Source organism: Dendrobium catenatum, unplaced genomic scaffold (genome assembly GCF_001605985.2).
Source record: "Dendrobium catenatum unplaced genomic scaffold, ASM160598v2 fragScaff_scaffold_1608, whole genome shotgun sequence".
In the NCBI taxonomy this organism is placed as follows: domain Eukaryota; kingdom Viridiplantae; phylum Streptophyta; class Magnoliopsida; order Asparagales; family Orchidaceae; genus Dendrobium; species Dendrobium catenatum.
In genome coordinates, this window is record NW_021320070.1 from 6,556,447 (window position 1) to 6,581,231 (window position 24,785).

The following is a 24,785-nucleotide window of genomic DNA, read 5'->3' on the forward strand; positions in this document are numbered from 1 at the left end:
CATGCATAGCCAAAATGTGTCACATGTAGAATGCCTCCACTTAAGGACTAGATAACAAAAGTCTTTTTCTTTATGAGTCAGCATTTGCATACCCTACATGCTTAGGCATCTTGGCCTCAAAGCCAAGCTATAAGTCCTACCTTCTAAATAAAAATGACCCCTACCACTCTACATTTGCATCAAGACCGGAAACATGGTTTTAAAAGCGATTAGGAGGAGTTAGCTGGTAGTCCCTTCCAGGCGGGACAATAAATCCAGAAGTCGGGCGGGCTATGCCTCTTGTGAGGTGTAGCTTGTAAGTCCCTCTTTGCACTCGTTAGATCTAGGTTCGAGGCACTACCTATCGGTAGTCCTCACCTTAGTCTTAGGGTCCGAGGCATGGGTTGATTCCAAATCACCCTATAAGCCCTCAACTTTCGGGCAATTCCTCCAACAAGTGTTGTTGGGATGTAAGCCCCAATCTTCTAATAAAATGTCAACTTAAACCAAAATTAGGTTGCTAAAATGTAAAGCCCAACATAGGATAGTTTGGGCACCTCTGAGTTTCATCTCAGAATCAAGTGCCCCTACTTCAACTCCTTTTGGCTTTCTTTCCCAAAATCTAAATCTAAGTTGATCTCTTTAACTTTTCCTTGAAATTCCTAAAGGTCAAACCCTTTAAGCAAGACTTTCATGGATTTTAAAACAACCAACAAAAATCAATTTTAGCCAACATTTAAATGACTTCAAAAGAAAGAAAACCACTAGTTTAATCAAAAGTGTTCCCAAATCAAACTTGGGATGTAATTAACCATAGGGGCTTGCCCCTATGGGATGTCTGTACCCCAGAAATAAATAAACCCCGCTCGACCAAACATCGAGTGGGGGAATCTCTGTTAAATAATTGTAAATTTTATGATTGAGTCCATAAGGAAATGATATTTTTACCCTTCGGGGTGATATATCATGTTCTTATGCCGTACTCGATGATAAAGTATGCAATCCGTTTGAGGATACAAAAATTCTCCAACAGAAACAAAAGAAACAAGCGATCTACGATTAGAAAGGTATATCGTTTCTCCCAATCAACCTAGACGCCGCTAGGAAGCCCTCACAGAAGAAACTACAGCATAAAACTCAAAGAAAACATAACACTAATACAAAATAATAATCCCTATTTAACCACCTGCTCTTCCCTCCAATTTAGCCCTAAAAGATCTCTCTTTCCTTAATTAATTCCCACCCTCTTTTGAATTCAAATTCTTTTCATTAATTCCTTTCTTAATCCTCTTCCTAACATATGGAATAATTGGTTTACTGGACCCCACAAGGGGGACCGAAATTTCAGCCCTTCCGCCCCCTATAGATGGTCCGGCTGTTTGCATAAGAAATTCAACAGTAATGATAGCAACGGTGTACAATAACATAGAGCAAAACAAAGATATCAGGGAGAGTTGGTGGCATCAGAGCAAGCAGCAGTAGCAGCAAAAGATTTTAGCGGCAGCAGGAAGAATGAAAAAGTAGTGGCAGATTTACGCTTCTTTTGTTATAGAAGAGGTCCAACAACCTCAATCAAATAGAAAATTAAAAAGGAAAAAGAGCAGGATCATGGAAAAGTTTCAAATTAAATTCATTAAAGCAAATTAAGCTTATTTATAGGTAATTACAGCAAGGATGAGCTCTTATCCACTCCAAAAACAATAAACCCTATCAACAAAAAATAAACTAAATACAAGATAAATTCAGCATAATTTATTCTAATTCTGAAATTAAATTTTAAAAAAAAGCTTATCCAAACAAAATTAAAAATTCAAATTCATCCTTATCCTTTTGTAATCTACATTTTAATTTGATGGACCAGCTTCTGAGCCCATGATCTCCCTCATATGACATCAAATTGTTGATTTGATAATGCCTACGGACTTTGGCGACAATGATTGGATTCAAGAAGTACAGTCATATGCAATTTCCATCAAGAATCTAGACTGCTAAACTTCAGCAAACAAGATCCCTTAGATATTCCCAATCTGGCGCAAATGTTGATCATAGACTAAACAATTAGATATGAACCCAGAAATCAATTTAATTTTATATAGCAAATCTTGAAATCTGAATCTTTTTATCACCTGTTGTGCCCTCCCAAAGACCAGAAGCTCAATTAGGTATTGGAAGTTCTAAATTTATCAATCCTATATCTTTGAGATGTTAAGAGATTTAATAAAGGGATGAAAATATTCTAAAAGCGTCACAATACTTGTTAAACTCAACATTTTGTCTTCTCCAATGTAGTCTTACTACCTGCAGGAATTTGAACAAGGTTTGCATAATAAAGAAATTTCTGTTGGTCAGCACATCCAGCAATACTACCTTGTTGACATGGATAATATAATCTGAACACCTATGAGCAGTATGGACTAAATATAAGAATTACATTAACAATGCAAGTAATGCTCCGGCCAAGCAAAGACAGCAATATCAACCCCAGTAAGGTAGGAATGGATTGTTTTTTTAGAAAAGAAGTACAAATTTAATAAAATTATAAGTCAGTAAAACAAACAAACATGAAAAAAAAATGTTGGAAACCAAGTCTGGATTTTATGGCGAAGCAAAACATAAATCCACATGAATAACTCAGTAAATAAAAGTTCGACTGTAAAGCTGTAAGAATTATAATCACCTGAAGGAAAATAATTGCAAGGTTCCCTGTTCATGATTAGAAAAGCATTTACCTTTCAGGGTTAGTAGAACCATCAAGTGTAGTTAAGCCCAATGAAAACCCCCGGTCATACAAAGGCACCATATCACCATCCAATTTAACAGGATCGCCAATATTCTCGTTTTTTCCTTGGTTATCAAGCCAAAATGACTAAAAATCAAAAAGAAGATTACAAAAATAAGTTCCTTACTAATACAATACGACTTTTTACAAAAACATTCAAAGAAATGTGATAGGATCTCTTATGCATGAATTAGAAGATGATATAAATATAAACTTTACCAAAATTTGATTTACCAAAGTGTTAGAATAAGAATTGATAGAAAGGACGAACAAGAAAATCGAGTCTGAGAAGCACTTCAAGTTTTGTGCTCATTAGAACTCATCATCATCAACATTAGCCTTGTCCCAACTCTTTGAGGTTGTCTTTATGATTCCACTCTATATGTTCATTCATGTTGATTGTTGCACAAGATTTTAAATCTATTATACTAATTTTTTGCACAACTTTGATCTCCTTTTGATGCAGCAAATATGCTTAAATTAGTAACCATGGCTACGTCTAAGTAGAATTAGACTAGTTGATGAAATTAAATTGTATGCCTTTTATTAGTTTAATTTGTTTAAATTTGGTAGACATTATCTACTTAGACAATTCTGGCTTTAAATTTTAATTAATTATGACGATTAGATTTCAATTTGGATGGAATTATTTTTTAAATTTCAATTTATAAAATATTCTTAATTCTGTCCACACTTTTTTTCATTTCTATAGTCCTTAACCATCCATCACAAGTCTATAGTAATCCTCTCTCCTTCTGCAACACCTAATACGGTTAACAATAAAAATTAAAAAAAAAAAAACTAATACGGTTAACAATCTATTTGATGTACCTTTCTCACTACTTTGATTTTCATACTACTTCCACGTATCAATTTGGCTACTACTTTCTTATTGCTTTTCGAAACATTTGGTGACAAGAATCATATTTTGAGAATCGGATTTGCTAAAGATTGGCAGTTGTTAAAAAAACTAATCTCACCTTCTAGTATATATTCCCATTAGCTACAAAAAATTTATTTTCTTCACAATAGTGTTATAACCACTTTTAAAAAAAGCTATAGCTGCCTGAAACATCCATGAATCTCTCTATATTATAATCGTTTCTTGACTCATATCATCTCCTCACATTGTAAATGTCAATCACAGTCCACCTTCCTCAAGTGTTTTCCACATCCAACTCTAAGAAATCTGAGAACCTCATTCTGACTCATTCACAAAGCCACACAATTGAGAATTTCATTGTGGGCTCCGAAAATTCGGCCCCGGCCTCCGCTCGCTCTTCTTATTCGGCGAGGGAGTTTTAACGAACTAAGTTCCGAGGTAAATTTTGGAAGGCAGATGGGTTTGTAGATAAGACACTACCCAGATATTTCGCCCTTATTTTGTGAGGACTTTATGATCTGAGTTCTGGTTTCCTATAGGCGCAAGCCCCTATAGTTAATTACCCCTCTCGATCACGAGAGAGAACTTTCGATTAAGGCTAGTCGTCAATCAGATACGTATAGAAATACGTGCATCTGGCATATAGTAGCAGCAATGGGTTTGGATGTTGGTAGAAATTGGATTTGGAAATTGGGTTTTGATTTTTGGTATTTAAAATAGAAATTGCACCATCTAGCACTTAAAGCGGATGGTGGGGGAATGGATGATGGACCCGATCAAGATCCCATGGTTCCTCACCCGGTCCTCGTGGTTCCCTGTATCTACTTAGTCAGAGAGTAGTCGACCAACTCTTGACAGATAGATCCTTCGGTCGGGCAGCATGGTTCTTCGTCAAGGGTAACCTTAATAGTACGGTGGTTGTGGCATGTCGTCTAAGGGCGTAATTAAATCACCTAGCGGTTACAGAAGGTTATTTGCCCTATCAATCATTATCCTTTGACAATCTAGATTTAAATAACAGCCATAAGGAGCGTATTGGCTCTGGCATCACGTATCTGTTGTCCCATTGGCGATGAAACCACTCGGTTTCAAGAGGGCCCCGGTCATAATCGTTTTGACCTGCAGTGCATTTGGCGGTGCGAGAATCATAGGCGTTAGAGGACCGTTACACGTCATTACTGGCAAGAGATTGTTGAGAGATGGATCCTATAATATTTTTGATAGGGTTTGCTTCTTTGTGAGACTAGGAGTTTATTGAATGTTCCGCCGACAAACTGTTGCGAGAGGGCGGATGATTTGCTTTTAAGTCGCGGTTGAGTGAATTATTTCATTTTTTAAATATTTTTGGGATTTTGGATTGTTGTATGGAGTTTTTGGTGGAGCTTTGGATTATTTGAATGGAATTGAAAGTATTTGTGGACCCCCCGGTTGAGATATAATCCTAATCGATGCGGCGCTCATCATCGGGGTGTCGGGTCATTTTCTATTTGTAGCTTGAACCTTATCTGAACTCACGGGACCGAGCAATATCTGAGGATCGGTGTTCTGTAAGTGCTTCGCTGCTTTATTAGTGAATTCATATTTTGTAGGCCATGATGGCTAATAACGAATGTATTAAAGAACAAAAATATATTGGTCCGATACAATTATATTTGTTTGATGTAGTTCGAACCTTGTCACGGAACATGATACAACGTTTTGAGTTAGAAATTCCATACCTCCGCGGGTTTGTCGGGGTTGACGACGTGGATCGAGGGTCACTCGTTCTCCCTCGTCGTAGAAGTCGCGCCGGGTTCCTCCTACCACGCGCACCAAAGGCGTGCTTAGGTGGCTTACCGGTCCGACGCGAACATCGAGGAAGGAGAGGGGGATTATTATCTTATATTATTATTATTATTTTTTAATATAATTACTAATAATTAATTAGTTAAAAGATAACGATAATTGATAAATTAAGTTATATTAATTAAACTATTTTCATAATTAGTAGTTAATTATAATTAAAATAATATAATTTTGAATTAAAATTATATATTAATAATAATTAATTAAAATAAAAGATAATTAGTTATGATTAAATAATTAATCATAACCAAATATCATTATTTAATTAATTATAATATAAATAATTTATTTTACTAATTACTAATTACTAACTATAATTTAATTACATTATTAATTGATAATTATTTAATAAATATAATTATACTAATATATTATCATTAATTAATAATTAAAATAATAATATTAATAATAATAAATAAAAAAAACATAAATAAGGGCTATAGCACAGGATTTGGCCGAGAAGCGGCGAGGGGAGGAGGGATTGCTACCTCACACAGCGAGACTCCCGTTGTTGCTTCGGGTTTCGATCGGAGAGGGAGGCGGCTATCTCGGGTAGGTGAATCTCTCTCTCTCTCTCTCTCTCTCTCTCTATCTCTCTCTCTCTCTGGACGGGAGGACCGGACACGGCGTCGGCACAGGGAGAGTAGCGGGGCTTTGGTCGGATGTGGGAAGGTCGGAGCAGAGAGTGGGATCGGGAGATGGAGGCGTCGGGACTGTTTCGTGCGGCTAAGAGGAGCAGTCGGGCAAGGAGGCTCCGGCGTCGGACAAGGGCAGTGAGATCGGGAGGAGGAGAGGTATCGGAGTGAGGGAGGAAGAGTCGGAAGTTCGATCGTGTGGAAGCAGAGTCGAGAGCCTCGTGCGAGCAAGCAGCGACTGAAGGCTCCATCTGCCTGGTATTTAACGACGCGAAAGAGCTGCGATCGAGGCCGGTTTTTGCGCAGGAGCTGCGGAGAAACGACGCGAATCGGCACTGCCAGCGTGATTTCAGCAGGATTTTGAGGATCTAACAGGTATGAGATGTATACGTTGGATCTCTTCTTTGCTTTCAACTCCCTTTGTTTCCTTTGGTTATGACATAAGGGTCAACAAATGCCCCCCAACATATACATATACATCTCATATATATATAGCAGATGTTTATTTAAACGTATACTATGTCATAACTTTAGAATTTTTACATATAGCTTTCCTAATTTTTAGAATTTTTACATATAAACCTATTTTTATAACAGAGCTTCTTATTTTTTTATCTTTTTTGCACATTTTGATTGAATCACAAACTATTTTCACTATTAGGAGTTTTTCCATTTGATACTCAAAGCGCATCCTTTGCAACATCCTCTTATCCCTTTTCCAAATCCAACAAATCAAAAAACAGCCCCTAAGCTAGAACCCTAGCAAAAATCATTCAAGATCAAAGCAAGAAAGGAAATCAAAGACGTGCATCAAGATGAAACATATTCAATGGTGAGAGTGACAAAAGAGGAAAAATCGCAAGTTAAACTTGCATCTACAACAATATCTATTGATGGAAGTTTGACTGTATTTTGTGATGAAATTTGACCACTATTAAGCAAAAATATTTTAACACTTCAAGCAATTTACTCGAGTTTGCATAGAAATCCTGTTCATTGTTTAAAATTGTGTAATATGAGGCTCGCGTTGAGGACCGCCTCAACGCAATTATAGTGAAAAACACAGAGGTTTACGCCTCAAAAATTTTTTATGAGGCTTGCACCTCAGCTTGGCTAAGAGGCACGCCACACCACGCAGGCATGAGGCTCACCCATAGTCACTTATGTATTATTTAAACTTAAGTGAATCCTAAACTAAAGCTTCGACAAAATCACGCTTATAACGCACCCCTTAACCCCCCCCCCCCCCCCCACGCCCAAGCTCCAGTAACTTCCTATGGAATGCCTTGACCTCCGACTCTTTGTTTTCTCCATAGTCACCACTGTCATAGCCTCCATTGGGGATCACTTGAAACCCGTATACCACCACCACCTCCTCTAAAAATGTGAGTATTAATCTCATATTTATGTTAATAAAAAATATTTATAAAAGAGAAAAATAACAGAAATAAATGAAGAAGAAATAATTTATTGCTTGCCACTTTACGTCTTGTGCAATTTTTTCTTTTAATGCGTATGTTAATTTGTTACCTCATAATTCAATAGAAAATTAATATGTCATCCTTTAACATATTATTTAGATATTATATAAAAATCAATTTTAACATTTATTTTGACTTAACGCTATTTTTTTATTTTAAAGCTTACGGCTCAAAACCGCTTGAGGCTTACACCTCGCCTCACAAACAAAAAATGCCTCAATACCTACTTGCACAATATAAGATCTAAAATTTCTTACTATAGAGTTTGCATATAACAATTATATGAACCACAATGCTAAGAAATCTCCTTTTGAATCTGAACCTATCTAACAAAATGTTTCATAAACATAAATCTAGAATTGGTAAGGAAATACAATCAAAATTAAAATTGAATTTCATTATGAGATCAATTATAAAACTAAACCTCAATTAAAAACAGAAGTTGAATCTGAAGTCATAAATGAATCTAAAGTGCAAATAGAATCGAAATACAACCTTGATTATGACCTGAACTTTTTAATGTAAGCTCAATCTACTCAAAAATAAAAATAAAAACTGAGCTTCTTATACAAATCAAATATATAATTAAATGAAAACGTGATCCAATCATGTTAGCTAAAATTGATTAATTAATAAAAGAATTATATGATTTAACTCTTGATCATGTTTCTAATATAGTTATCTCAAAACATAAAATTGAAAATGATTTTATTTTGGTTCTTGATTTTTTTACTCAAAATCATCAAATGAACCTTGAGTAGAAAGTGAACCTATGTCTATCTCAACGAAATGTTAATGATAAATGATTTAAAAGAAATCTAAATTTAAAACTCCATCTATCGAGTCAAAATAAAAATTGTCTAATTCATTAACACAAACTTTTAAACCATATTGGTTTTTTTTTTTTTTTTTAAGAGATCATCCATCAACATTAGTATAACATACTTATGTGATTAGTTTGTTTTCAATTTTCATTATCCGATCATCTTCTAGGATTAGATCATAGATTTTTATAGTATTGCATGCAATGCACATTAATATTTTGTCACTTTCAACACTTGGCACACCTCATATTAGTCACTTGTATGATTTGCATGTTTACAAAAAAGACATTCGTAGAAAATTGACAGTAGATATGTTAAATATAGTTCTACAGCTAATGTGAACAAGATATTTGAAATTCAAATCAGTTGAAAAGATAATTAAATGTATGAATGCTAAACAAGTTGCATAAATTAGCATTTAAAAAATTAAATGCAACAGCAAGATTCTATATAATCAAGCAGCACATTAGTACAAAACATGTATACATTAAAATTTTTGGAAAGTTATGGAGTCAATCAAGTCCCAAATACTTCTAATTTAACTTCATTTCATGAATTTTCTATTAATCATTTGGATTCTTCTTTTTTATATGTAATATTCAATTTTTTTTTAAAATGTAATGTTAAAATTCTCTTAAAATCTCACACCATTTTTTTCGCCTCACAAAAAATGTTTGAAACTTTTTTTTAATAAAATCCTATATTTTATCATGAATGTATATATATATATATATATATATATATATATATATATATAAAGAGAGTTCTCCATTCTTCATTCTCCATTCCGTAATCAGAACAAAGCCGAACAGAAAAAGGAGTACAAGAGAGGAAGAAGAAGAGGAGGAGAAGCTGGTTAAATAAAATCCATTTTGTTGTTATTTTTTCAACGCCATGAATTCAAATCAAATAAGTAGACTTCAAGATCCATATGACTGACAAGTTATTTTGACGTAAAAAAGATTATTCTTAGATTAAATTGACTTAATTTGCATTGGAAATTTAGGATATGATTTTAATACATCTATTTTTAGATTGCTAATAAAAAAACATGGTTTGGAGGTAACCGAAATGAGGAAGTTTAACCTTTAGTCAATCATTCATTGAGTAAAAAACTAAATTCCTAATTCAGGAAGCAAATTTTAATTTAATCTGTTTACATGTAATGTCACATTAATGAAAATTGTAAGTACGCATTAAAAATTTTTCATACTGAAAAGTGTAATATTAATGTTTTAGAACTCAAGGTTATAAGATTGTGTTAATTTTACATGATGAAAAGTACAAAACAACAACAACAACAACAACATCAAGCCTACATCCCACTATGTGGGATTAACTATATGATGAAAAGTACATGTTAAGAGAATTATGAGTATTGAAACTTGATGCAGCTATTATATTTTAAGAAATAAGACAACTTACTGTTATTAGTACAGATTTCTATACAATGCTAATTAAAATGCTTATAAAGAATGAGATATGTATTAAAATGTGCAGCACTAAAAAATGAAATGAAATTAAAAAAGGTTATATATGCGGGATAGGCAAACCATGATATGATTATAAATTTATAATTACTTGTACAGATAGGACGATAAATGTGAGTTCATATGGAGGCAAAATAATTCTCAATTTGATATGTTGTATTATGATCACCTGTATATGTGGGATGACAAAGATGAGCTCATATGAAGACAAAAAGGCCCTTAATTTGATATGTTGATTGCCTGTACAGGTGGGGATGACAAAGGTGAGCTCATATGAAGGCAAAAAGAATCTCAATTTGATATGTTATGATCACATATAAAGGTGGGGCATCAAATATGAGCCCATATGAAGACAAAAGATTCATCAATATGTAGCCCTCGGATTGAGTTTTCACCCATATGATGCCTAATGAACCTAGACATACATGATATATTATAAAGCTAAAGAAAGATATTTCATGTCAAACAAATAAAATAAGTAAATATTATCAAAAGATTACATATAAGCACTGGCGGAACCATATTGTGGTTAGGGGGGGCAATTGCCCCCCCTCAAAAAAAAAAAATTTATAAGAGTAAATAAATAATAAAAAAAAAATTTACCCCTCCTAAAAAATTACTTTTGCCCCCCCTAAAAAACTCTTTTGTCCTAACTTGACCTAAAATATCTATATATTTCTTCACATTTAGTTTTAATATTCTCTTCTATGCTTTTCATGATAGTTTAATTACATTTTTTTCTTTGTTTTTCTTAATTAATTTTTTTAAAAAAAACTTTTCAGAATATATAGATATATAATATTAATTTTTTAATATTTAATTATTTTTGTGCTGTATTTGCCCCCCCTCAAAATTGAAGCTGGTTCCGCCCCTGCATATAAGCTTAACAAGCATAGTGCCTATTATGATTAAACATTGAACATCTATTTCAAAGTTTTCTTTTATAACATTCTCTCACGGCTTTTTATGCTAATTATTCTTTAAAGAAAGCAACTTTATAAGGATGAAAGGTAATACACAAGACTGGTCTATGTTGTATTTTAACTCCTCATGTTTAGTTCATGATTAGTGTAATAAATTATTTTAATTTTATTAATATTTAAATTCTATTTTATAATTATTTATCTAACTACGTGTTTAAGCTCATCAAATATTAGTCTACTGTTATTTCTGGTAAGGGAAAGATAAAATTGATCTTGGGTGAGGATTAAGTTTTGAAGCAGCTATAGGATAGATGTATAGTTTTTTTTGTGAAATAAAAAGCTCATTAAGTTGTCTATGATGCAAGTTAGATGTTATGCAACTAAATTTCAAGGTTTATTAGGAGCTTGAAAGTAGAATGAATGATAAATTTTATAATACTTCCGCATAATTACTTTATGTAATCACAGATTATTGTGAGCTACAAATTATAAGGTATTTCATATTTGATTCGTACATGTCTCTGGTTTTTCTTGAGGTTTGACATTCTATCTCCTTTTATGAATTCACATCGAGCACTTACCAACCAATTCTACTCATTTTGCTAAAAGCGTCATAGGTTAAAAGCATTAATTGATAACATAAGTGCAAGTTTCCAAGTATAACGGTTAGACTACCACTGCATTAGTCCTTTCTGAGCCAACGTGCAATGCTGCAAAGTATGTATCTTCCCCAGATTCCAAGCCTACGTCCCCAGGCACCTATTATGAAAATGGAAGAGCAGGCATACCATCACAAGGCCAGTGAAATAAAATTTCCCTTCATGCCGATGTAGCAAACTAGATATACACAAAAAAATAAATATTGGTGCCAACAAAATATATAATCGGAAAGAGCTTCTTAAGATTAAGTTTTTGATAGTCGTACAGGTAATCCCAAAAACTTCTAAAAGAGCAATGAGATCACGAACTACTGATGCCTTTCAATCTAACATGCTAAATGACGTTTTGAAGGAAACCTCATGCTAATCACCTTCTTTCAGGAAACAATATGACAGAGAAGCATGTCGAGATCATAAGAAGACAAACTTAACTAACATCTGAGAAATTCTATGTACAAATGTTAGAACTCTGTGTTTAGTTCAAAACAAATCATTCTTAACCTACTACTAGAATTTCAAATCATCTGATGTGCGCCATTGTAATGAGTTCAGCTGGTTCAATTGTTAAAACATCTAATAAACTTCAGTTTTCTATTGAACTGACTAAATGAATCAAGTCTCGAACAAAATCTCATCCATAAAAAAAAACTTTCAGCATGCAAATCTTTAACAAGATGTTGTCTTAAAAAAAAAATCCCGAGAACATAAAATTCATTGACATAAATATATGGCGCACAGCTAGAAACATGAACAATTCTGCAAAAGAAATAAGTTCTTCTAGGTCAAATAACCAAGAAGTAAAAATATCATATCAAAACATAAAAAAGGGGGATATAGTACATCAGAGGATGACTGATGTTTCGTCTGCCATTGGGACCACTGCTGCATAAGTTCCATAAGCTTTTTCTTGCTTTCTCTGGCAAAAGATCAACAGACATTAACAGTTGCTTGTTGCACGAGCAAAAGACAAAGAAGTACAAAAACACATGAATTATATTAGGAAAATAAAACCATAGATAAAAGCACACAAATATGAATACATTCAAAAACATACATTGCTATAAGTGGAGGAAACAGTATACTTCATGATGAGGACATCGATCCAAGGTTCAAACAGGTGTATCGCCGGAAGCATCGCAGATCGACGGCCACGATTCAGAGTTTATATTTTTAGTTATTATGCATTTTATTTTATGTATTCCTTTTATACCCTAGTTGAGTCATGTTGGGGCCCTGAGGGCAATTTAGTCTTTACTTTTCTTGTATGCGTGAGACCTATTTATAGGGGTCTTTTCTCTTGTAATAGCTAATGATGATTTTGAATGAAAATTACTTTGTTTCTACTTCTTCTTCTTGTATGAGAATTTGAGAAGGGAGAGAGCTCAAGGGGAGCGCATCGCAAGGCCCACCAGTCGTTGGAAGAGTCCTCGACTCGTGGTTTTCTTTTTGTTTTCATCATCTCCACATCCTCCCTCACCCCCACCCGACGACATCCATAGCACCACCACCATCCAAGTTCAACACCACATTTGTGTCCTAAGCCTTCTTCCCAAACCATCAAATACTAGCTCCTTACTTCATCCCACCCGTCCACAGCAACCCACCCGTCCAGCTTTTCCCCTTGCCGCCGCCCATCCACTTCACCGTCCAGCCATCTTGATGATGATTCACATCATCACAAAGCTTCCCAATTAGGTCGAGCATGACATGAAGATTTTGGCTCCATTTGAAATTCAAAATTTGAACTTCAAAATCTTGCCAAATTTGGAAATCCTATTAAGGAAAGTTTTTATTCATGATCCCAATTTGAAATTCAAATAAATTGGATCTCATGAAAACTTTCCTAATCCGTCCTCCATCTTTGGAAACTCCCTAAATCCCTCCCCATCCTCTCTATGCCGCCGGCCATCATAGAGGAGCCTCCAATAATTGCCCATTAATTCCCCCTTTAATTCCTTTGAAATTTGAAACTAATTTCAATTGGAATTTCCCTCCAAATCCACTTAAAACCTGAAATTAATTTCAAGTTTTGGATTAAAACTCCTTTGCTCTCTTTTCTCCCTAACCTAATCTTCCCTTCCTTGAGCCGCCGCCCCTCTTCCTCTGGGAAATCCCGTCCCGTCTCTCCTTCCCCTTTCTTCTTTTAGATTTTACAAAGTTCTCTCTCTCGCAACGCCATGTATTTCACCTCTACCCCTTGAAGGATTCCCCAAACCACAAGCATGCATGGCGGATCCGGAGCTTGAGTGGGGTCTTGTGTTCAACGCCGATGGAAGCTTGAATATCCTACGGTCACCATTCTTTGACGTAGGATTTGAAGACGACGCCACCGTGGGAGATTACTTGGAAAGAGTGATTCCTACCCTTGCAAGCGTCATTGATCGCCGACAATCAAATTACAATTGGAGCATCGACGGTCGATCATTTCCATCGTCCTCGCCACCGATAACCTTCCCGTGGATCAAGACTATTATGGTTGCTACCGTTCTCGTGGCATCGTCGGGTTTGCTAAAACCTTTCTTCCGCTAAGCCTAGTGTAGCCGAGTGACACTTCCCCAAGGTGAAAACTCTCTTTATTAAGTTGTGGATTGATGATTAAAAGCTTTTAGTATTACTACTATCTTTGCTTATCTTGGAGTTTAGCTAATCTACATGTACTTCCTCGCCTAAGCTAGTTGAAAACTGAAATTCTTTAAGGAAATTGACTTGTCATTTCAATAAGTTATTACGTGTAATTTCGTTATCAATGCTTTTTTAAATTTCTTAACAAGCTCCTTTGCATATTGTTTCGCATCATTTGGTATCAGAGCATGGCTAGCATGCTTTGCTTGTGCTAGAATGCATCCTAGGAGTCTCCTTTAGCTTTCCTTTTAGTCGTTTGCATGCATACTATCATTTAGATAGCTGTTTTTCCTGTTTTCTTGCTGCTGTCCATAAAAATCTGCATCTTTTACTTCATCATACCTAAGCATATTCATGTGTTTAAGTGCTGCCACATTTACACTGACATCCATAATCATCTAGGCTACTTAGACATTTGCTGTCCACTAATTTCTGCTCGTAGTAGAGCCTTTTGGGTGAAGTTCTAGGGTGTTTAGCTTGCTGTCCTCCCTCTAGAATCCACCTAAGTTACCTAGATAACTTCGTCTTCTGGTTGTGCTCACTGCCCGGGTCTTCCAGCTGCTGTAGGTCCCGTTTTAGTGACTACTTTGGTGTGTCTAGTTGCTGCCATTAGCTTAGAAAGTCTCCCTAGTGACCCCTAACACTCAATCATGGATCCCACACATATGCAAGCTACCCTAGACTTGATTGTAGGCCAGTTGGGCACTATGACATAACAAATTAGAGACACCCAAACGAGCGTAACGGAGCTTAATCGTCACAAGGGGGAAAGACTAGACAACATAGAAAGGGCAGGACACCCGGCCATCTATACCCCATCTCGACCCCAATCACCTTATGGCGAAGATGTCCGAACTAAGTACGGACCTCCTAGAGACTACTACCGACCCAATCACCGACCCCATTCAGAACCAGTAGGACGTGAAGCACCTTTGAGGGACAACGATACCCAACTCCTTAAGAGCATTAAGATAGATGCCCCGACTTTTGACGGAACGTTAGAACCCCATGTTTTCCTTGATTGGATTAAAGGGATGGACAGTTACTTCAAATGGTATAACATTTCGGAAGAGAAGAAAGTCAGATTTGTTCACAACCGCCACCATCCACATCAACAAGTGGGAAGAAGCCGGCCTCCTCCACACTTGCCATCACCTTGGAGCCCCACTCGTCGGCCACCACAATCCCGCCGGCCAACCACTTCTCTCACCCTCCCACCACCACCCCTCTCTCCCCTAACCCCTTTAGTAATTTGAATTTCAAAATCAAATTATTTCCAAATTTGGATGTTCCATTTTAGGAAAGTTTTAGAATTTTGAATTCAATTTCCATTCAAATGAATTTGGATTCATGAGAAAATTCTTTCCTAGTCATCATCCCAATTTGGAATCTCATCCTCATTCTCCAAACTCCTCCCCACCTCCTTGATGCCGCCGGCCCCCTTCATTGGGTCTCCCATTAATTGCACAATTACTCCCACTCCCTATTTTGAAATTCAAACTTTAATTTCAAAATAATTCCCTCCTTTCTCACTTAAAACTGAAATTTTTTTTCAGTTTTCCCAAACCTAGCCCCTCATAAATGCCGTCGGCCCCACTATTGGTTCTCCCCATTGAATGAGCAATAATTCCCCTCTTTAATTTGGGATTTCAAATTTAAAATTCCAAAATTTTCCCTCTTGAAACTGAAATCAATTTCAGTTTCTCAACCTAATCCCTCTCCTCTCCTCAAGATCCACCGCCGGCCCCTTCCTCCTCTCCAAACCGGCCCCTCTCTTCTCTCTTGGTTCAGTGAGGGGATTGCTCGTCTTCAAGATCATGGTGCATGGCGGATCCCGCCGTTGACTACAGAATCGAACTCGACACCTACGGCCACATTCACGCCCTTAGATCGCCTTTTTTTGACGTGGTTTTGGCTTCGACAATACCGTCGAAGATTACTTGGATCGAATCTTACCGACACTAGTGGACGCCTTCGACGACCAATTCTCCGACTACACGTGGATCATCGAAAGTCATCCGCCCGCTTCTCCAACTCCCACTTCCTTCCCGGCGACGAGTCCTCTTGGCATCACACGTGTTGTAGTAGTATCGCTAAGTTTTCTTGCAACCCTCTTCCGCTAACCTCCACTTCAAAGAGAGATTGTCGGACCTCAAGGTGAATGGTCTAAACTTTAAACGTGTGGCTTTAGTGAAAGCTATTTGCGTTATTTAGTTATCTTTTGGTTATCTTTTGCAAGACTCTTGTAACTCGCAAGTATAGTCAATGCCTACCGCTTAATCTCTCACGAATTTTCTTGAATCCTAATTGAGTAAGCTAAATTTTATTGTTAATGTTGCAAAGTTAAAGTTTTCACTAATCTCTGAATTGCAATTCATGTTTCCCCATGTTGGTTTCACATCAAGAAAATTAAGAAATACTTATGCAGTACGAATGTAAATTGTTCAAGGAGACGGTTGCTTTTTTCAGCCCAACCTTGTCAAGCAGTTATAAACTACGCGTACAGATGGATGTTGATCATTGCAAGTTGTCCGGGCTCTTTTAAAACCTGCTACAGCTATCACTCTGGATTATGGAAGAACAGAAAATTATTGCAAGTTGGACCACCGCACTATGAGTACAGAAGGATAATTGGAGATGAATCCGATATAATATAAAAATTATGCATTACTTTTTTCCATCCACCTGTTTGTAGGTCAGGCGCTATAAACCTGAAATTACGCCTTTCAAGAAAAAGTTAAGTAAATGAACTTATTCAAGAAATATTTTAAAGGAAAAAAATAGGAAAAACTGGTAAGGCTAGGATACGGCTTTCATCAACCACCAGCTTGGACATTGCAGTGTTGCTGACAGAATTTGTGGAAATAATAGTTGTAGGAAATATAGATTCAGATTCATCCACCCTTTTAAATGTGCTAAGAGAATCAATTAACCGAACATTTTCTTGTAGAATTGCTTCTTTCTGCATAAAATCATCCTCTTCAAGGTCCATATCGCGCACGTGCTGACTACCTTCCTCTTCAACATTCACATTATGTACCTCAATATTGCCACCACCAGTAACATCTTCTGTATCAAAATGGTTAACAACATCGACCTCTTCTTTGAAAGTAGATAAACTGGTTTCTTTTGTCAGTGATTCATGACAAACTTTCTCTTCAGCTTGATCGTCCGAGTGATTAGGTGAATCGAGTTTAATAAAATCATCTGACCCCATTTAGATGATAGAAGCAATAAAAACTGCAACCAATTTAAACATTAGCAAGCTAACAAAAATGCAATTCAAAGTTTTACAGGATGTAAATGACTCTACATAATGCTAAGGTGGGTGAAATGTACCAGGAAAAAGATAATAGAAAGTCAACTGTTTAAAAAATAAGTATGAATTACAAGTCATGCATTCCCTCTATGGGGTTCTTTGATCAGATTTGAATTAAAAAAAAAAAAGGAAATTGAAGATATATGTAAAGTTTGGCAATAGGTGGTAAACATTAACCTCTGTGAAAAGTTTTCTATGAAGAAACTTGATTGTTCAAGAATGCTAACGCTTTCCATGAGAGCCTCCACAATGTGCAAATGAGGGGAGTCGGGAGTAGTTTTCCTTGGGTAGAATATATTTGTTTTAACCAAATTTTTCTTGTGTTTCAGTATTTACTCATGGATAGAGAGGCAAACAAAAAAGCAATGAATAATTAAATATGATTTCCACATGATAAATCACATTAAATCCCAAAACAGATGCCTTAAAATAACTATTTGGCAGAATTTAAGTCAAATCTAGCAACAACGAAGATAGCAAGGAGTGAAATAGATATGTGATTACAAAAGTACACCCTAAGAGAGGTGATTATTCATGACAATAATGGACTGGAATAAATCTTGAACAAGTTAGAAACTCCACTACAACCAAAAAATACTCATAATTAAAAAAATGCAATTTAGATTTAATTCATCAAAACCTATCTTTCAATTATAATTAATTTTGTTAATAGAAGACCTCAACTCCATCCTAAATCGGATATAAGGAAATAAAGAAAAATAAAATATTCACATCTTGATAAAAAATAAATCAAACCTTCATAAAAATAAATTACAACTTTCCAAATAAAATAGACCCCATGAATTTTACAAAAGGCAGATCGACACCTATCACCTACGCAAAAGAGGTTGGCAGAAAGGCGCTTAGGCCATAATATCAAGCGCCTAGGTACCCACTACCCAGTCAAGAATTGTGGGAAGCAAAGCCAATGTCTAGGCACTGCTAATAGACGTTCAGGCACCTGATACAAAATATATTTTTTTTTTAATAATTACCTATGAACCTAAACCTCAACCCATATAAATCACCTCGAGTTGGAGAAAACACATTTGTTTCTAGGTCATAATATGGTGATAGATATTTGAAATTAAAATGATGAAAACGTGGTGAACTCTCAGAAATTGGATCTTCTAAGCTTTCTTGTCGATGAGCTGAATAATCTAGGTCTAGTTAGCTCTTGGTTTGAGTTTAGCCTATGGCCCTGGTGAAAAATCCTATTTCTTAGGTGAATAAACACAAATTCTCCTTTCTTAAATTTTGTTTTCCCTCGAAACTTGTTTGCTCATTTCTAATAGTAGCATTTTTATATTCAATTACAAACCTAAGAGTGTAGCTTCTTAATCTCTCCAACACTTTTATCTGCATCAATACTGAACATTATTTGTGCCAATGGATTTTGGCATGAGCTCCATAGAATTGTGGGCTTATGATTACACATGACCTCAAATGACCTTCGACAAGCGGTTTGGTTTGGCAATTTATTATATGCAATTAAGCTTAAGCAAGAATTCGATACCATGGTTAGATATGCTTACCCACAAAACAAAGCCAAATTTTCCAAAATACAATTCGCAACTTCCATTTTTCCATCAGTTTGCAAATGAAAGGTCAAAATATACTGCAATTTTTCTCCTATTCTTCAAAATAAGGTCTTCAAAAAGTGACCAGTGAATCTAACATCTTAATCAGGAGTTTTTGGAATGCCATAAACTGCACAATCTCTCAAAAGTATAGTTCAGCAATATCCGTAGCATCATTCACTTTGTGGCATGGTGCAAAATAAGCAATCCTGGAGAATCAGTCTATTAACACCATAATTTAGTCTGTGTGTCACTATGTGATGGGAAGGCAAAAAATAAATTCCATGATAACATCAATCCCCAAGGAATCGGGACCGATAAGGGAGCATATGGTCAAATCTATCTAGAGGGTTTTGGCGATTCGATAGAACCTACACTTTTTTATATGTTAATCAACATTTCTAGGTAGTAATGGCCATCAAAAAAAAATTATGAGCACTCTGTTCACAAAAGCAGAGGCAAATAAATCTAAAAAGGCTTAGTTAAAAAATATTAGAAATAATCTTTTTTTATTAGATTTAAATGATAATTTGACTCTTAATAGGAAACAATCAAGAAAAAGGATTCATGTAGCCGACCCCATGTAGTGGGATAAAGGCTTGATGTTATTGTTGAGCGCTATGGTATTTTTTCATCTAGTCCAAAGTGTCTTGCCAACTCTCCCTCATAGCAATCAACCAAAAAGCCTTTGGCAAAAAGGACATGGGTATGCAAAGTCGAGCTCTCAAGCATGGATAAACTTTACTGAGTTGGTATTCTTGATACACTCCTTTTTCCTATTGCCAATTTCTCCAAAATAATTTTTTTCCAAATAAAGCTCCTTCACAGCTTCAAATCCTACCATATCGTCTGGAGCATCAAGAGTAATGAATGTCTTTGACTTAACGCATTTGCCATCTTCTGAGCGCCAAATTTGTACATGAGGGTATAATGAAATTATAAGAAAAGCATATCCAAGTAGCATTGTGCCCCTTTGGCTTGTTCTAACTATGCAAGTACATGAGCACCTCATGTTTAGAGAACTACACAAACTCATTGAATGGCAATTAGTTGCTCCAAATAGTTTACTGTTTGGATTATGGAATCGAACTCCTAATATATAGAATATTTTCTTGAAAGCTTTCACTAAAAAATAAGATAGCTTTCTTAAAGCAACACTAATACCGACATTTGAGGCATAATAGTCCACCTCAAAGAACAAGATGAAATTAAAGAGAACCAATATTGGTGATGAGGACATCGTCAGCGATTTCGACACACGTACCATCAGGAGATGCCGGAGATCAACAGCCACGATCATGAGTTGTATTTTGTCATTTTATGTAGTAGTTTATGTTATTTTGATGTTTTTCCGCTTTTGCCCTTATGGGCATTGTGTCGCTTATGTAGCCCGGAAGGGCATTTGTGTCATTTCTTGTTATTTCATTTTGGCCTATTTATATGAGGCCTCATGCATTGTAATTTCAGTTTTGATGAAATGAAATTTTTACTTTGAGTTCTCTTTGTGAGTTCCTCCTCCCCGATCTCTTAGTGAGTTCGTCGGAGGAAATAGATCTCTTTCTGAGTTCTAAATTCTCGTCCCCTCATTCGTGGTGGAAATTCGAATTGAAGGAAATTGAGTTTAGTGGATCCGTGGCTACTCAAGTCCCTAGAAACTCCCAATTCTTTTCCCTTTGCTCTTGCTGCCGCCTACTCCAAGCAGGCCAAAGCCGCCGGCCCCTGGCTACAGCCTTCCGCCGGCCAGCCGCTCAGCCACCCGCCGGCCTGTCTTCCACCGGCCAGCCTCACAGCTCCATCCCGCCGCCTCCCCCTCTTGAATTCTCAGCATTTGAATTTCAAATCCCTTGAGTAATCACTTTCCTAATTGGTGCTCATCCATTAATCCAGCCCATTAATGAGATTAAAGCCAAATTCGAAATTCAAATTTGGTTTCCCTCTCATTTTAAAGTTTGGGAAGTTACTTAAGACATAATTAAATCTGAAATTAAAATTCATATTTAATTCAATTATCTACTTAAGGGCCCCACCTCATCAAAACCGAAACCCCCCTCTCTCCTCTAGCTTGGCCGGCCACTCCCCTCTCTCTCTCCCCTTTTAATTCTCTTTTATTACTTTCTTAATCCCTTTCCTCATAAGTTAATTTCAATTTCAAATTTTGAAAACTGAAATTAATCCCTCCTCACTTTTGGAAATCTGAACTAAAATTCAGATTTTAGTTTTTCCCCTCATAACCTCACCCACCCCTCTCTCTCCTCCAAAACCGTGACTCCTCCCTCTCCCATCCCGAGTACTCATTCAACCCTTGGCGAGGATGCATGGCGGAGCCCGAATGGAACTTTGGATTTGTGTATGACAACCAAGATCAAGTTGACATCCTCCAATCACCGTTTTTTGACGTGGGCTTCGACTTCGACGATACCATTGAAGATTACATCGACCGTATTCATTACACCTTAGTGGATGTGATCACAAGCAAAGATCAAAGGGACGTTGGATCATCCTTGGACGACCGTCATCCTCCATCACTCTGGCCACCTATCCAAGAACGACGATATTAGGCTCCTTCTTCCTCGGAGTGACCTCAGTTCTAATGTGGAGACTCTTCTTCCGCTAAAGCCTAGACAAGTTGAGCGTATGGGCTCCAAAGGTGAAAGTTCTCTTTATTAAATCGCGGATTCTTGTTTATCGTCGTAGTTTTATAATTGCTCTTTGCGTTTTCTTAAATTGTTTGGTTAACCGACTTCGCTCTTATTTGCCTAAGCAAGTTAAAAACTAAGAATTCTAAGGGTCAATCATTGTTATAAGTAATAAATTTATTGTGGAAACACTTTGTTAATTCGCTATCTTTAATTTCCCTAAGTAACTCCGGATTTGTTTCACATCATCTTGATTTGTTTCACATCAATTGGGGCTACATAAATCTGTTGCTTTAATTTGAAAATTTCTTTGTATAATTGGAGACTAATTTAATATGTCCCACTTTAGTACCTCAATTATTGACATAATTATGGAACTAAAATGCTTAATGAAATATCAACAAAAGGAAATCAAAATCATGAAAACTACTTACTTCGGTGAAGAACTTGGGGAGTGACCAATGAAGGATGGCCAACCTTATGCTTGTCCATCTCAATACTAACATGAGAGATGACATGCCTAAAAAATTAACGTTATTTGTACATGATTTATTGGAATTGGCATACATCTTTTCTTCTCATATGACTTCAAATTATGTTGGAGGTGTTGTGGATGTTTGTTCATGCTGTGACTATAAACTAAAAACAATGAACTTGTGAATAAAAGGTTATAAGACTTAGTTTGTGAGCTAAATAAAAGTCTTGGATGGATCCATTGCAGAGCCCAAAAGGAATAATTGCTTACTCGTGAAGCCAATATCTTATTTTGAATATTATTTTCTACTCGTCATTTATCTCATGAGAATTTGGTGATATCTTGCTCGTAAATCAATTTTTAAGAAGATGGATAATCCATGTAATTGGTCAAGCAGGCCATACAATCAAGGAATTAGACTTTAATATTTGATTGTGATCCTTTTAGCAACTCAGCTATCAATGCATATGTGCATATTCCATCAAATGGGAACAAGTGGCGACTGCACCTTGGCTCATTATTTCTCCAACCAATTTGTTAGCAATCAACTCACAAACTTATCATTGCAATAACTCCTGCAGAAGGTGACATCATGAATAGGAGGAAAAGCTAAGGGTAACTAGGGTGGGAAGATATCCTGATATTGTTGTAGCAATGTTTGGGTCTCCTCAAGTCATCTTCAAGATTTTCTTTCAAAATAATCATGGCATAAGCAATCTTTGTCTCCTTTATGGCTCATATAAGCATCAACTTAAAAGACACTGTTTGTTCCTGGTTTTTAAGTCAGTTCCTTTTGCAAATTCATTAACATGATCCTCTCGCCATCTTTCTCGAAGGAGTAAGAGTTATGATAGCCATGACGGACTATACATTGATTGTATTTCCACAATCCCCTTCATAAGATGTGGCACACATCCATAGGACTGGCATTGCATCAAACCCTACTCTTATAATTTTATTCCAATTGAAAAGAAAATCAGGGATCTCTTCACCATCTTTCTTTCATTCCCCTTCCTCAACCATGATAGCTTGTAAGGCTTGGTACTTTCACGGGTTTGGAGATATTTTATCCAACAACTTTGTCAATATGACATTCTCATAATTTCTATCATCAAGAATAATGTCCAAAGTTTGCCCTATAAGGTGCAACAAATATGGAAAATGTTGTGTTGTAACCAATCCTTTTCCTTTGCTATCGTTCAACACTAGACAAACAATAACTAAATTACCTTTATCTATAAAGATCACCTCAGCCTCAAATAAATCGTCTAACTCTTCATCTTGAGTTTATTCTTTCACCAAGGATATCAAATGGGTCAGTCGAAGGTGATGTCTTCAAAACCATGACACTTGAAACCCTTTTCAATTTGAGTGCTGGAAGATAAGTTGTTATTTAAATTATTGTTGTGAAAATTTGATCTCTCAGTCCTTAATGTCAGTTTCATGAGCCTAACCATGACATGCTTGTAAGGGCCATCATCCCTGCTAACAGTTCTTTAAATGTTGAATCAAGAGATTCATTCCTATCACTCGACCTTCTTGCCAACTTATTGCATAAAAGAATTTGTTATAATTGGACCAAATTCCCGATTCTTGATCACAATCTCTAATGAACCAAGCATCATATGCTTTTTTTGTTCAAAAATATCAAATTTCATCATAAGTTCCTATAAATAAGCAATGCACTCCTCGACAAACAATTCCTTCTAATGAAATTTATGGAAGGAAAACTTACGTTCTTGGTAATTCAATTTGTACTTCCACTACAATTTTTTCATATTTTCCTATGTATTAATCTTACTCTTCCCTTCGCAAAAGAGTTGTCACTTCAGTTTAAGATCTTCCAATACATGGATGCATCTTTTTTAGTTTGAATATGGCAAGCTTCACCAAGCGCTTTCAAGAAACTTTTTGTATTCCAAGACTATTTCGACAGTATGCATTCATTCAATATAGGCGCTGAGTTAAGTCACCATTCAAAACCTAGAATCGCCAACTTCACACTGAACTCTTAATATTGTCTAATAGTTCTATGATGATGACACAATTATTCCACTTATTTTGAGTCATCAAATGAACCATTCAGTGGAATAAATTCTCCGCTTTTTAGTCCTCTTTAGATTATGATATGTGTTCCACACACACTCACTGCTCGTAGACCACAAGGAGTTGCTAAAGTTATTGGATCTCAGGTTGCAAGTCATCTATATTAAGTTCTTGCACATCGCATTAACAATTTGTTCAATGTGGCATCCTCAACCTTCGGTTTTACCAAGTTGACACGGGAGGCAACCAAGGAGTAGAACAAATTTGTGATTATAAAGTAACAAACTAAGGGAGTGTTGATTTTTGAAAAAGTTAGAAAATTTCCCAAAAATGTTGAAAAGAATGCTCTGAATTTCAGAAAACAAAACTGAATTTTCAATCATGAAAATTTGCCTTTCAACTATGATCAGTCCTTTTTATAACATATATCAGATGCACCTTACTAAATGCAAGGACATAAGGGAAAAAAATTAGTTGCGCCTCCACAGCTAATACAGCGAACCTTCACAAAAGCAAATTACACCTTTACAAACAAAATAGATCCTGCAAAAAGCATACTGATGCCAATGTTAGGCACGTAGGCACCGAATCCAAAGATGATGGAAGAAA

At 36.0% G+C, this 24,785-nt stretch overlaps 1 protein-coding gene across 3 annotated transcripts in view; it reads right to left on the reverse strand.

Annotated features, from left to right (window-relative positions):
- LOC110106389 (zinc finger CCHC domain-containing protein 8) overlaps nucleotides 1–24,785 on the reverse strand; it is a 47,764-nt gene that overhangs the window by 22,334 nt on the left and 645 nt on the right. For 2 of the 3 annotated variants that reach the window (XM_020836280.2, XM_020836279.2), the window contains exons 2-6: nucleotides 16,929–17,360; nucleotides 16,596–16,677; nucleotides 12,339–12,414; nucleotides 11,515–11,598; nucleotides 2,709–2,845 (exon numbers count right to left, since the gene is read on the reverse strand). In XM_020836280.2, the coding sequence (XP_020691939.1) occupies nucleotides 2,709–2,845; nucleotides 11,515–11,598; nucleotides 12,339–12,414; nucleotides 16,596–16,677; nucleotides 16,929–17,337 (788 nt within the window). In that variant the 5' untranslated portion in view covers nucleotides 17,338–17,360. The remainder of the gene's footprint in view (nucleotides 1–2,708; nucleotides 2,846–11,514; nucleotides 11,599–12,338; nucleotides 12,415–16,595; nucleotides 16,678–16,928; nucleotides 17,361–24,785) is intronic. The other variant, XM_028700984.1, reaches the window with a different exon arrangement.